The following is a 14,502-nucleotide window of genomic DNA, read 5'->3' on the forward strand; positions in this document are numbered from 1 at the left end:
CAAAGATGTGCACCACATAATCCCTTCCAAACCACTTTCGAAACTTCTCCCCAGGGGTTTGCATCGTAATTGGAAAAACACTCATTCCATTTACATCATCCCTATGAGTGTCTTTGCCAGAGGTTTTCTTTCTTAAATAAGTTTTAAATAAACCAAGAATCTCTACTTTTTAGACTAAAAGGGAGACTCCGTTATCTCCAAAAGCATCCTCAAAGGACTATCTGTTCACTTCATCTCCTTCTGACTTCAGCACTGGCCTACATAATATAAACTGACATTTTTTATTGAATTGTAACTGACATGCAATATTATATGAGTTTCAGGTGTACAACACAGTGGTGAGTTTCATCACTGGAAGCTGGTACTTCTTAATCCCGTTCACCTATTTTGCCCATCGCCCTGCCCTCTTCTCTCTGGCAACCACCAATGTGTTCTCTGTAATTGTATGTATTTTTTTTTACTGTGTCTGCTTTTAAACTGAAATTCCTCATAAGATATTTTTTTCTCCTCGGTCTGGCCCATAAGACCAATCATCATTCGTTTTTGTTAATGAGTTAGATAAATATGCATAAAATAGAAAACTAACACGATTTCAATATATAAAGTTGAGGATTTTCTAGGGTTAACACACTAACATTTCCGAACCTTGCTAATGTCAGCTTCATGGCATGTGTTCCTAGCATATTATATCCAGGATTGGAGAACCCTTACAAGCTGGTACATTAGGTTAATTCATTCGTTTCCAATTTGTTGCACATTTTAAAGCACACACAGTCATTCTCCTGTACTGAAAGACTTGCCTTGCCGGGGCTCTGCTGTTTAAAAAGAGACATTTCTTGAAGAAATAGGCTGAAATTCATCCATGATTCTGCAATACAGTGGCTGAGCCTCGGTCTTTCATCCGGTTTGGAATTGATAACTTCCCAGCTAAAGAGAGAAAAAGAAAACAACGAGTTTTAGCCGAACTTCTGATGATCCATTCAGCATTGCTTGTTTCAGCAAATATTTCTGGAGCACCTACTATTGGCCACACTCTCTGGAAACGACCTGCGAATTCAGAGGTGAACAAGCCAGATACCTGTCGGATGAAGCTGACGCCCTGAGAGAAGAGATACAGGCTGAACAACTAACTACACGATTGTCCCATTACAATGAAGGGATCGCTGAGGGAGAGGTATAGGGTGGGGGCTTTGGGACATCTCTGAAGTCACTTCTGTGCTAACATCTGGATTAGTAGTAGTTTATGCCGAGGGCTCAGAAGAGTTCCAAACAGCACAGTGTACGACATACGAAGAGACCTGGAGCCAGAAGGAGATAGTGACACCATCCCACAGGGCCCCGCGTGTGGCCCTGCAGAGTCGGCCAGAAGAATAACGCTGCCCGAAGCTGGGAAGGTGAGATAGGACCTCATCATACTGGGCCTTGAGGGACCTGTTAGGAATGTTTTGAACCTTAAGGATAGGGAAGCCACAGTGCTTTTAGAGAAACTTTGGCATCCATCTTCTGACCATCATCATCGTCATCAATAATGCCTTTTCAATATATATTCTAGTTGGTCAATTCAACAGTCTCAAAGTACCTTGTCTTTTTCTACTGTAACTTCTCCCAATCATCATGGTAGAATGTGTTGGCTGTGACGCCTGTGTCAGGCATGTGCTGTGTGTCCCTGCCCTCGTTTTCCGGCAGGGACCTCAATAAGCTAACACCAGTAACAATCTCCCCAGGAGGAAGGCATGCAGACACAGGGCATTCCCTCAAATACAATGACATCGAGTTCAAATCCCACTCTTGCAATACTAACTCGTCACGAAAATATACCAGTTCAAACAATCTATCGAGGGCCCCCAAATTCATTCATTTAATGGATAATCATTAGTACCTACCCTGTGGAACCTGCTGCCATAGAGCTAAGGATATGGCAATAAATGAATGTTTGTTAGTGAACTATCATCCGAGCTATGACTGCAAGGGAGTCAGGGTGAGAGGATCTCTGGATTCAAATCCAGCAGTCCTAAGACAAACAAAACTACCCTGGCCCTTCGATGCTCAACTCCCCAGAGACTGTGTACATGTAGGTTCTATTTCTTTTTAATATACCTTGAACACTAAGACAATTTGTAGATTAGATAATTAAATTTCCTTTTTTAATACAAATTTTAAGTTATAGTTAAAGAAGTGCATTAAAAAAGAAAAAAAAAATGTCCTTTTCCTTCCTCTTTATTCCATCAGAGTCAACTAATGCTCTTCCAGAGAGTCACTGAGTTATCATCAGCTCTCCAGGCAGACACTATTCCACGAGGCAGACACTTGCCAAATGATTTCCTGCCTATCATTAGAAACGAACTTTCGGGGACGTTTAGCTGTTAGGGAGAGTGGTTTATGTATTCGTGCACTCTACCCTTCTCTTGAACCACCATTGAGCAAGTCTGTTTTCATTGGTGACCAAATCTAGCACTGGGCTCGCCTACCTCATGAATGATTCCAGACCTATTAAAGGAAACACTAAGTGCACGGAAGCCACTATCTGTAACAGAATTTTGCCAATACGCCTGTTGGATGGGAAAAGATTTTATACAGGAGTGCAAAAACCTGCAAGTGGCAAAGGAAATAAGATTATTAAGGGGCGCCTGGGTGGCTCAGTCGGTTGAGCGTCCGACTTCAGCTCGGGTCACGATCTCACGGTTCGTGAGTTCGAGCCCCGCGTCAGGCTCTGGGCTGATGGCTCAGAGCCTGGAGCCTGCTTCCGATTCTGTGTCTCCCTCTCTCTCTGCCCCTCCCCCATTCATGCTCTGTCTCTCTCTGTCTCAAAAATAAATAAACATTAAAAAAAAATTAAAAAAAAAAGATTATTAAACTGTGGCCTCCTTTCTGAGAACAATCTATTGCAAATCGGCTAGGCTAGGCTAGGCCATGCTCTGTTTTGCTGGGGCCATACAGTTGACAGAAATAAAGACTTTCATTTCTGTTCCCCGCGCATATTTAGTATTTAAAGATTTGGCTGAGCGGTTTGGCAAATATAATTCTAACAAAAATGAATGAAAAACTTACAACGAAAAGGTTTATCATTCTCTTAATGATTCAAATGGAATGAATGAACATTTCATATTTTGAATCAAACTTAAAATATATTTTTGTATTTATACAGGATAATGAACAGATAAAGTGAGTTGTGCTCAAGCAATGAAAGTTGAAATAGCACTGGAAATGAATGAACTCTGTTTATATATGAACCTCAGCATCATAATGTTGAGAAGACAATCGCAGAATAACATACGATATTATTTCATTTATATAAAGCTCAAAATCATTCTAGCTAAAACATTATTTAGGCAAGGAAATGATTTAAAAAAAAAAAAGATTCAGGAAAGTGGTTACCTAAGGCATGGGATGTGTGGGGTAGGTAGGGAATGTGACCAGCAGGACACATGGGAGCTTCTTGGGTATTGGTCATGTTCTATTTCTTAACTTAGATGAAGGTTACATGCAAACTTGACTTACTACTGTCCTTTAATCTATACACACACACACACACACGCACACACACACACACAGATGTATACATACATGGCCTTTACTTGAAAATTTGTTGATACTTAAACGTATAATCATGCTTATTTATTTTACATACTTAAATGTATAATCATGCTTATTATTTTCATTTATTAGAATGAATAACATTCTAATTAGTATATCTCACTTCACATTCCATAGTCAAAATAAAAATGTTACTTAAGTTTTTGCCTGAGTTTATTTGTGAAGCAAACATAATATTTCTGCTAGCGAAAGCCATAAAAAATAGTTTTTGAGTAAGTTGTACTTTATAGATGCTGAAACCCTGTTCTAATACTGCCTTTAGGATTCATATCTCAGAAGTGACATGACATTTCTATACAGTTTTCGCTAGTCTAGTAAGTAAATATCCTAAAATTGGAAAGGAGCCTAGGCTAATACTAAATTAACTAAAATAAACTAAATTATCTCTATAGAAATAATGTTATGGTGAAGTCTTCATACAGTTTAAGGTGCTTAATACATATCACAATGACTTAACTGAAAATTTTGTCTTACATTTAAGGATCTTACCTATTTTCCTAGTGGGATTCAGGTGGATATGAATAAAACTCAGTATCCATTCATCCATTACCTTATTCATTTCTTCAATTAAAAGTTATCAAGTTCCCCCTTGGTCTTACATTATACTCAGTGTGTTTGCTATTCTAAACCAACACAAACTGAGTACCCGTAGCCCTGTCCCTCTCTGTGTCTACTTGGTGAGAAGGAGAAAAAAAAAAAAAGAATATTCAACTTGCAAATATTTTCCATAGCCATACAAGGACACTTTTATTAAACTGCCTCCCCTTTGGAAAAAAGGCTTATGTGACAATATTTTAGGGCAATAAATTCCATGGTTATTTATATTTGTATGAACATAATAATCTTAAATAATTCCAATTGATATTTGTGAATTATTGTTACAATCACAAACAGAAATGAGAAATCTATCATGTAAAACATGAAAATATTATCTAACCAAATAGGTTGTGAAAAGAATAATAAATGAGGAAAAAATGTATAGGTTATGCTGACTAAAATTTGGTGGAAATATGTATGATTTTAAAAATATCCAAACCAAAAGCTAAGAAGAGATACCACTCCACTCTTCTTTAAATGAAACATGCACCCAGAAGAGTTACTCTCTTGGAATTTCATAATAGTTTGAAAATGTCTAGCGAGTACTCCTGAGTACCACTGGAACATACATTTCTACTGTCTTCCATTATATATAGTCTACCATTAATGGATGTCATGTCACCGAATTTCAATTTAGGTAACACAGCTACATAATGTGTAACTGAATATCTAATATAGTAATAAAATTTAGAATGAAACGGGGCACTTAATGTCAGCTTTTCAAAGTCTTATTTTGCAGAAGAGGAAAGTGAAACCCAAGTCTTCTCAGCTAGTTTGGGGCAGAGTCATGACCTGTGGCCAAGACTCCTGATTTCCAGTAATTCTTGTTCCTTTAAAACATGTGCCCTCTTCAAAGACTGGGTAAATCCAGTGACCTCCCTTGAAGAGACGACATGTAATTTAGAACAAGGAGGAACATTCTATGTTCCCCCTCACTCTTTTCCAGAGTAGAGAGGAATGAGGTGTGACTGATCAATATCAACACGGCATCGTGAGGACCCACCCTTTCCAGGAAAAAAGAACACTTCCTGTGCAGAATCCAAATACTTAGCAGAGACTAAGATTCATGCTTAGCGGTTGGCTGATGTTTGAACACAGATGATGTACACGTACACACAGAGTTGCTACATAATGAAACTCTAGGTTTTCCTGGAGAGCCTCATCTGGAAAACACATGGCCAGAGAAAGGATCTCCTGTGAATATTGGATGATGCTGGGGAAACAGATCTTTTACATGGTGTGTGGCTGTCTTCCCACCATCCTTGGCGCTGATCAGCACGCAAGGTAAGGCCCAACTAACAAAAACAGAGGTTTAAAAACAGTTTGAGGCTTTACTGAATTCTTAACCCAAGAGTGTAAGTCTTCTAAGATTGAAGCTCATCCGAGGGAGCAAATTAATTACCAATGGCTTCAGTATAAGATTCCAGGGTTTATCTCTTTCCCCTTTAGTTTGAGAGAGAACATGCATTTTCCAGTAAGGTTCCTTGGTCCTTCCTCCCCAGCCCCCACCTGACCCCCAGCTGTCTTCCAGCTTTCTCTGTCACTCATGCCCCCCTTAAGGAGTGAACCTGCTGCATGTTCCAGCCACAAGATAAGGATCAGTTAAGAGTCCCTCCCTCATGACCGTTCTCCCCAGCTTCCCATCCTCTTGGTGGATCCAGTTCAAGTGGCTTCCCTGTCCCCTCATGGCTTTCAGATGGGCTTTGCCCAAGGATCTGCAGACGTGCAGTGCTTTCAAGAAAAGGTACCCAAGCTAAGGCCCTGGCAGATTCCATTTAGTTACCATCTCCTTCCAAATAACAAAAACTAAAGGGCGGATTTTTAACAAAGGACATTCTGCATGGGCAAGGTAAGCAATTATTTGCCAAGGAACCCTAAGCCAGGTGAAGTGCTTTTTCAGCAGCTGAAGAATTTATGGATTTACCTGCCTGCGAAAGTCTAAGGAGAATAAAAATGAGGAAGATGGCTCCTTAGACAAGCAGCCTCACTTTGTCATAGAAGGGAGCTGAAGCTTCCTAGTAGAATTTAAAGCCAATATCCTTCTTCCTGCCCTTCTTTCTGCCTCCATATCCTTATTAGAAATCGATTAAGTATGTACATTAGGGGATCTGGCCAAATTAATCCCGTTAGACAGTTCCCACACTGAGTTTGTGTGAACCCGTAGGGCACTGTATAAATAGCAGCCCTGGGGTAAAAAGCTCAGAAATCTACGTTTTTAGTAAGTGTCCCAAGTGGTTCAGAGGCAGCTATTTCTAACCCAAAGCACCACTGCAAGAAATACCCCCATGAGAAAGTTACATAGAAATCCTGGTTCAAAAACAGAGACAAGAGGAGAATTTGCTTTAGGCAAGATGAAATATTGGGGATCCAAGACCAAAGAGGCTGGAGATGGCAGGACAGAGTGTGGGGGAGTCCAGCCTGCAGAAAGAATGTTGAACATGTACGGGGGTCCTGGTCTTCAGCTGAGGGCTATGGTACACGTGCATGAGGAGGAACACGCCATCAGAAGGGATGAGGGGGAGCAGGCTCCTGGGTCCTGGACCGGGAATCACGCCTTGTCTCACTGACCAGGGTGGAAAACCTCAGAAGTCACAGACGTCGGGTAGAATACTCAGAAGGGTCTCGCATCAGTAGCAGAATAATTAGTCTTCTCTAAAGGCTGCTCTGACCATCAAAGCCTTAAACGCAAGCTCCCAAAGGATCAAACTGATTTAAAGTAATCTCACTGGGTCATGTGTAGAAATACAAAGTGGTGAATTTTTGTTAAGAGCCGAACAACTCACGTGGTCAATATATATCTCAATAAAAAATAATGTCGACATTTTGTATTAAAAGTCAAATTTGTCTCCGTGGAGGTTAATGGCCACAGACGTGAAATCTGAAGGCACCTGAATTTTAGAATGCAGCACACAGGCTCCTCCATTAGGGGGTTCTAGAAGACAGAAATGTGACACTCCTATGCTCTTTAAAAATAGATCGCAATTCAGTAAGAGCATGTGCTAGCAGCCGGTTTCATCTCTTCTGCCCAAAGAGTCTCTGCGCACTAGAATATATAACGCTGAACAAATGGATCTTTGGCAGAGTGCACATAACCTCTCTCTGCACCATTTCCTTTCCGTTCATTTCCCTAAACACGCACGGAGTACAGGGCACGCTGTTAGACGCTGTTCCTAGCTCCGGGGTTTTAGTGATGCCTAAGGCACAGCCCCAACCAGTAAGTGAAAGTTTACATGGGACCCCAAAATAATCAGACACACACACACACACACACGACACAGAAAACTCACCTTTATAAAATGATATTTACTTGCATCTAGGGCCATTGGGGAGAAAAACAGAACTTAAAACACAGCTGGGGATTGGATGAGCAAGGAGAATCTAAGACTGCCTTTCCATTAGTGTATACTTTACAGGACAATGGATCTTTCTAGCATATTCCAGGGAGCTTAAGTCAAAATATTTTTTATAACTGGAAGTTATTTTTCTAAAGCAAAAAAAAAAAAAATAGATTTCTTAATATCTCAAACTTGAAATTCCTTCACATATTTCTGGAGTTCCTTCACATATTTAGAGTTGAGGAGGTCGCTAGCAACGAGACATAGGCGAGGCAACCCAGGGTGGGTGGAGAGATGGAGAAGGGACAGGGAGCCAGGGTGGGGGCATGCTTGCTTGCGTGAATGCTTCCCAATGGTCTGGTTTTGGTTCTTGATTCTGTCAGGCCCAAGAGAAAGGCCCGAGGCAAAGCCATCCATGGACATCCCTCTGTGGAAGCCAAGGCCCTTCTGCCTTAGGCTGACTTCAGTTTGGTTTCTGGCATTTTCAACACAACATAAAGTGCCATATATTTCAGTAGGAGCAGTGGAGAAGTAGACTATATTTTAAATTATAAGGCAGAAGCAACAATCTCAAAAGAGTTATGGAATGAGATTACAGACTTCTGTCTTACAGCGGAGGACATTGAGGCCTAGACACATTAACTCCCTTGCTCAAGGTCACAGAACTAATCCCCAATGGAAGAGGCCCCCACTGCATGAAACTGAGAATGCTCCTAATGTGCAGTGAGATGCAGGAAGAACACTCTGGACTGGAAGACAGGGGTCATTGCAAAGATGAGGAGGAAACAACAGTAGAGGAGTAACAAGCGAAGGATCTGGAACCCCTAAATGCCAAGCCGCTGAAATAAAACTTCTGAAACGCAGCTCTGGTTCCCAGGTGAAACTGAGGACCCAGGGGTTCAGATGCCTGTCTTCCGTCTCCACCACGTCAGCTGTTTCTAGTTCAGGTCCCACAGAGTGATTCCACAGCGTGTGGCAATGGTGACCATGTCCGCAGTTACCACGCGCTGAGCATTCCTGGGCCAGACACTCAGGTGTTAAGCACTCTGTGCATTTCCCACTGGGTCCTCTCCACCTGAGCCCCAGCCCGGCCGCCATCAGTACCACACCTGCAAGGTAGGGACTGGAGGGCCTCCAACGTCTAGTTTACCCAAGAGACAGCAGGGGGGAAAGGGGTAGCAACCTGCCAGAGCCCCTGTTGCGGACAGCGATGGCATCTTCTCACATGAGAAGGGTCTTTGGCAGCAATTTTCAATTGTAATTTATGTTTGTCAGGTTGGCTTCCCCATTAGACTTTCAATTCCATAAAGGAATTCACAGGCACGGCTCTGTCTTCGGCAGCTAACAGAGCTTGACATCTATGAGGCAATAAAACATTGAATGAATGGGTGTACGCAATAAATGCAAATTAAGATGAAAAAAAGAGTATCAAATGTAGTCAGCGGTGGTTATTTAGCGACACCGTGCATGCTTTTTATGGACTTATCTTAATGCTTCTATACCTGACAGAGCAGCAACAATTAGCATGTATTCCCTTAGACACATAAAAATATACAAAATAATCGACAAAAAGCCCTAAAAATTTGGAAACCAACTTTCATTTATATGGAATAGTTTTCGATTCTTTTTCTCGCAAATGGAGAAGTTCATTGTTCCTGCGATGGACAGTTCTTGCAAACTGTCTTCAAAATTAGGCAATTAGGGGAAGTATGTCTCCTTTATTCCAAGAAGCATTCTAAACTGGAAATCAGTGGTGTGTGTAGAATTCCTCCTGGCAAAACGCGGGTCCTAATGTTTGACTTCTCCATGGGGATCCCTGAATCCACGAGCGCCTCCTGCAGACCCGACCCTCACAGGACTCGAGAGCATTTGTGACACCCACAGACTATAGGACTGGGACCCTGTCAACTTGAGTGGGCCAGAATGCCAAGATCAACAAATATCCAACCTTCACGTGGGACAGAGGAAAAGGAGTCCCTTTTTTGTTTTTGTTGGGCAACCTCAAGTCACTGGAGAACATTTTCGGATACTGTTATTTTCTCTCTCTCTCTCTCTCTCTCTCTCTTTCTCTCTCTCTCTCTCTCTCTCTCTCTCTCACACACACACACACACACACACACACACACACACACACATTTCTAATCACTTTTTAGATTTTCCACATCTCCAGGAACTCACACTGCAATACTCACCTCCAAAGATGGATAGAAGGATTCTGTCGCACTACCTCTGGAGAATATACCTTATTTCACACTCTTTGATTTTATTTCTATTCATAGGAGTTACAAATGGAAGCCAAACAACATTTTTCGGGAAGTTGACTACGTCAGTATCCCTTATCGGCAAACTTTTTAAAAAGGATCAGTTAGAGCCTAAATTGTCCCCTACCAACCATGACATACGGCTGCTTCTACCATCACACCTATAAATACGCCTTGGCCGCGAGCCCGATGTACTTTTCATTCTCGGCTAGTGACTAACGGTCTCATGCTCTCTGCGGTAGAGAACATCTGTTGATGTTAATTCCTGTCAAATTTTTCTTAGAAAGGTCAGTCAATATCCAGTTACAGATTTTAACATTTCTTAGTGCAACGTGTTAGAATTTTTCTGAATCCCGTGGATACATAATATGTTCCTCCGCGTGCATGCGTGTTCGCGTGAGTGTGTGTAGGCAGAGAAACAAAATAGAAACAGAGATCTGTTTCTCTGCACAAACACTCACAGAATTAGAGCCGTGACAAAGCAAATAAGATGTGTCAACCGGAGGATTAAGTAAGCAAACACGAGATTAAGAAATTACATAGCACTCAACTTGAAACCTGCACTTTCTCAGACCAATTAGCCACGTGAGCAACTCCTCATGAGGCCAGGGACCAGGAGGCGCCACCGGAGTGCCAGCTTCTTGTGGCCCAAGACGCTGAGCCTCACCTTCCTTGGGGCAACATAGTGTTCTGTTTGGGGCTCTCTTTTTATACCAAGTTTCAAACGAGTCAGAGATGAGTCACTTTGTGAAAATATCCCTTTCCCCTTCCAGATCAATCCTTTTTGTTGTTGTTGTTGTTGTTGTTTATTTATTTTTGAGAGAGAGAGAGAGAGGCAGAGAGAGAGAATCCCAAGCAGGCTCCACACTGTCAGCACAGAGCCTGACGTGGGGCTCGAACTCACGAATCGTGAGGGCATGACCTGCGTCACCCAGGCATCCGCCCACCCCCATCAGTGATAATCTGGAAGGCTGGCACTCAACCGCCATCACTCAACTTCTTGTGTTATTCTGGTTTCTATGAACAGATGCCAGTCCGACATTATTTTTCAGGGTTTTCAATTTTGTTAACTTTTCAACAAGTAGACTTTCAGCAGGCCGGGCGAGAACAAGTGAAATTCCATTACTAGCTCCGAACAAGCGCCCACTTGACACAGGCACGAGATTAAACACCCTTTCATTCGTGAATGCCAAGATTTGCTTCAATCACGGGCCCTGGGGGAAGAAAAAGTTCTACTTTAACCCCAAAGGGCGAATAATAGCTGGGATTCAAGAAACATTCCTCAAGGAAAACAGAAACTGTGATGGAGAGGTGAGTTTGCTAATTCAGATAAACGCCTTTCTTTGCATTCTACGCATGACTCACAATTTCCAGTGAAGTATAATCCAGAATCTGCCGCTGGAGTCAAAAGTTAACATCCCTCCTGTTTCTTTCGCTTTTGGCAGAGTTATAGGAAACCAAAATTTCTGTGACAATACAAAAGAACACATTTCTTACAGTGCAAAGACTGTCATTAACAACAGAGCTCCGAGTTTTGTTTTCCGGGGACCTTACCCGCTGCACTGGGCCTGAATACGCAGGTACGAGCCAAACAGACTGAATGATCAAGTTCCGCCCAAGTGCTTTTGTGATGAAGGCCAATTAAAATTAATTTTGCTTGCATAATTCGTTGTCAGTCCTTGTGAAAGAGGGGCCTACCCTGGAATGTGGCAAACCTGGAGTGACCATCAGTCACTGAGATACTTGTTCAAAGTGTTGGGCTGTTAAATTATGGGCCACATTCCCACCTCAGTCCTTTTATTTATTTTTTTTAATGTTTATTTATTTTTGAGAGAGAGAGAGTAGGGGAGGAGCAGAGAGAAAGGGGGACAGAGGATCTGAAGCAGGCTCTGTGCTGACAGCAGACAGCCTGATGCGGAGCTCGAACCCACAAACCACGAGATCACAACCTGAGCGGAAATTGGATGTTTAACCGATGGAGGCACCCAGGCACGACCTCCCCGCCCCCACCTCAGTCCTTTAAAAGAATACATCTTTCACTTACTTTCATTTTTAAGTCAGCCACTGGATGACATCAGTGGCTTTTAAAGGAACACACCACCAAGAGGATCATTCTTATCAGTCATAGAAAAAATAAGAATCTCATTATGATTTTTTTTTAAACTTACTTAAGTAATCTCTACACCTCATGTGGGGCTTGAATTCATGACCCCGAGATCAAGAGTCACATGCTCTACCAACTGAGCCAGCCAGGCACCCCAAGAATCTCATTATGATCTTTCTTTTAAATGTTTATTTTGAGAGGGAGGGGGGTAGGGGCAGAGAGAGAGGGAGAGAGAGAGAATCCCAAGCAGGCTCCATGCTGTCAGTGCAGAGCCACACCCTGGGCTCAGACTCATGAACCATGAGATCATGACCTGAGTTGAAATTGAGTTGGACACCCAACCGACTGAGCCACCCGGGCGCCCCTCACTAGGCCGTCTTAATGCTTGCTAAACCTTCAATCTTCTTCCCTCGAGAGCAGATTTTGAGAACAAGCTATTGTGTGACTACTGTGCGCGTTCATGGTAAAACAGTAGAACGCAGTACTCAACGATAGCACGCAAGGAAGACGGGTACGTGTTTGGGGGCGTGGAAGGCACCGACCAGAAAGAGGATGGTGGAGGTTACCTTCCTGACATGCTGTTGGATCTGGAAAGAATGTCTGTGACGCAGAGGGATGTGTTAGAGAAAAGGCAGAAGTGGATAATGGCACACTAAATGTGTTATTCTGGAGGTGTCTTTGCCCCCGGGAGGCTGTGCAGTGGCTGATGGTATGGAGTGGGGACAGACCTCAAAGAAGTTATTGCTCCAACTGACAGGCTCCCTGGGAAAACAAAATGGTAACAATGAATGAATCCAACTTGTATGATTTAGAGAGCGTTTCTGTGGGAATGCATTTCCCCTACTTTCTCCTACACATGAACTCGCAATAGGAATTCAGCAAATGATGAACTGAAAAGGAGTTGCCCTGTGATGTATCTCTAAATGAACGGCCATCAGATGATCGTCTTTGTGTCTTTTATGTATAAAAACTTAAAGAGGTCCCCAAAACAGCTACTGAAAGAGTTCCTCCAATACTTCGTTTTCACTCACATTATTAATTTGCTCAGGAAACCTTAGCTTTAAAAATTACCCTTCTCTCGTGAGATGTAATTACGTGCAAATAAATGAGATTCGAATGATGTGGGCTGAACCTCATTATGCCAGCGAGCTGTCCACCCGTCTGCTCTTCATTTTTACCTACTACAGACATTTATCTCCGCCTCCAGAGTTCAAGTTTCTGTCTGGTGTTCAGGAGAAGCTGATGGTGGCTATGTGTGTCTTATGTGTGGGTTGACTGCCCAGCCAGAAGGCTGGAGACCATCTGCTTGCCCAGTATTCTTGCCATTTCTAGGACGTCACCTTCACAACATCAGATGTCACAGCAAAGTGACAAGTGTGTGTTCACACCTAGCACAGATCCCTCTGGCACCAGGCTATATTCATGCCCCTTACTCCTCTCACTCCAGGTCATTGTTCCCTGGATTCGCTGGTCAGCAAAAGGTATGGCATAGTTGACTGTCATTCCATTTTCTTCTTCTTCTTCTTCTTCTTCTTCTTCTTCTTCTTCTTCTTCTTCTTTCTTCCATTTTCTGCTTGTCCTTTATAATTTAAGTATGTGAAGTAGACTTGATAAGATCCTTGAGCAAGATGAAACAGCTCTTTGATCAACCTCCATCATTTACTTTTCCTATGGGACAACTGTCTAGAACCACAAGGACAAAACAGCTGGGAAGCAGCATGTAACTGGGCCTGGACGTTCCAAGGGCGTCTCCACCCAGCTAAGTAGATTAATTAAGTGGTGCTAAACATTTCGTGCTGGCCTACTCGGGAGCTCATAACCTTAAGCCATAGCCATAAAGGTAATGAGTCCTCAGGGAACTCACCACAGCCAAGATGGCACCCAAGGAGCCAGATGGCCAAAGAAAATCACCTGCGACTCTGAACACCACAAAGACTATTTTAAACAAACAACATGCAATGAAAGACACAGACATAGATAGGTGCTTTAATCACTGCCTTAAAAGATATTCTGTGAAAGATGTTCTATATTTTCATCAGAACTGAATCTATCATGCACATTCTTCTCGTTATTTTCTAGCTCATGTGACCATAATGCATTTTCAAGAAATGGGAAAAAACGGCTCATCAAAATGCTGGGTTCTATAGAAACGAATTGTTTTTAAAGAAAAATATGTGCCATTGCTCCTCGTGTTATAAACAAAAAAGGGCCCTGTCCCTTCTAATTTATGTCATCTTTAACAAAACTATCCAGATCCAACACGGTCTGGGTGACCTCTCTACATATCATAGCCAGCAAACACCTCAGATGCCAAGTATATGATTAGGTTAAGGTAAAAATTAAGTTCGCCTTGAATATATAGCTGGAAAGGCCAAGAATGAATCAACTCTGCCAATTCTGTTATGTATCAACTCTTCAGAATCACAAGAGCAAAGGAAATTGGCATTCCTTTAACAAACTGTGCTGAAGAATGCAGGGATGTAACAACACGCAGATCAGTGACAGGGCAACCACAGAGGCCCCTGGGAGGCCCGACTCCTCTACGGAAGAACTCGGGTTTCTTGGGATTTCTTTTGGGATCATGCCCAGCTCTGAAACGCCTCTGGAAATC

General features: G+C 42.4%; 1 protein-coding gene across 1 annotated transcript in view; it reads right to left on the reverse strand.

The window, feature by feature from the left end:
• Positions 1 to 14,502, reverse strand: part of RETREG1 (reticulophagy regulator 1) — a 131,076-nt gene that overhangs the window by 11,905 nt on the left and 104,669 nt on the right. Inside the window, exon 4 of the mRNA XM_025923750.2 lies at positions 801 to 927. Within this exon, the coding sequence (XP_025779535.2) occupies positions 801 to 927 (127 nt within the window). The remainder of the gene's footprint in view (positions 1 to 800; positions 928 to 14,502) is intronic.

The sequence above is a fragment of the Puma concolor genome, chromosome A1 (assembly GCF_028749965.1).
Source record: "Puma concolor isolate L17-30 chromosome A1, mPumCon1.1.hap2, whole genome shotgun sequence".
Taxonomy (NCBI): domain Eukaryota; kingdom Metazoa; phylum Chordata; class Mammalia; order Carnivora; family Felidae; genus Puma; species Puma concolor.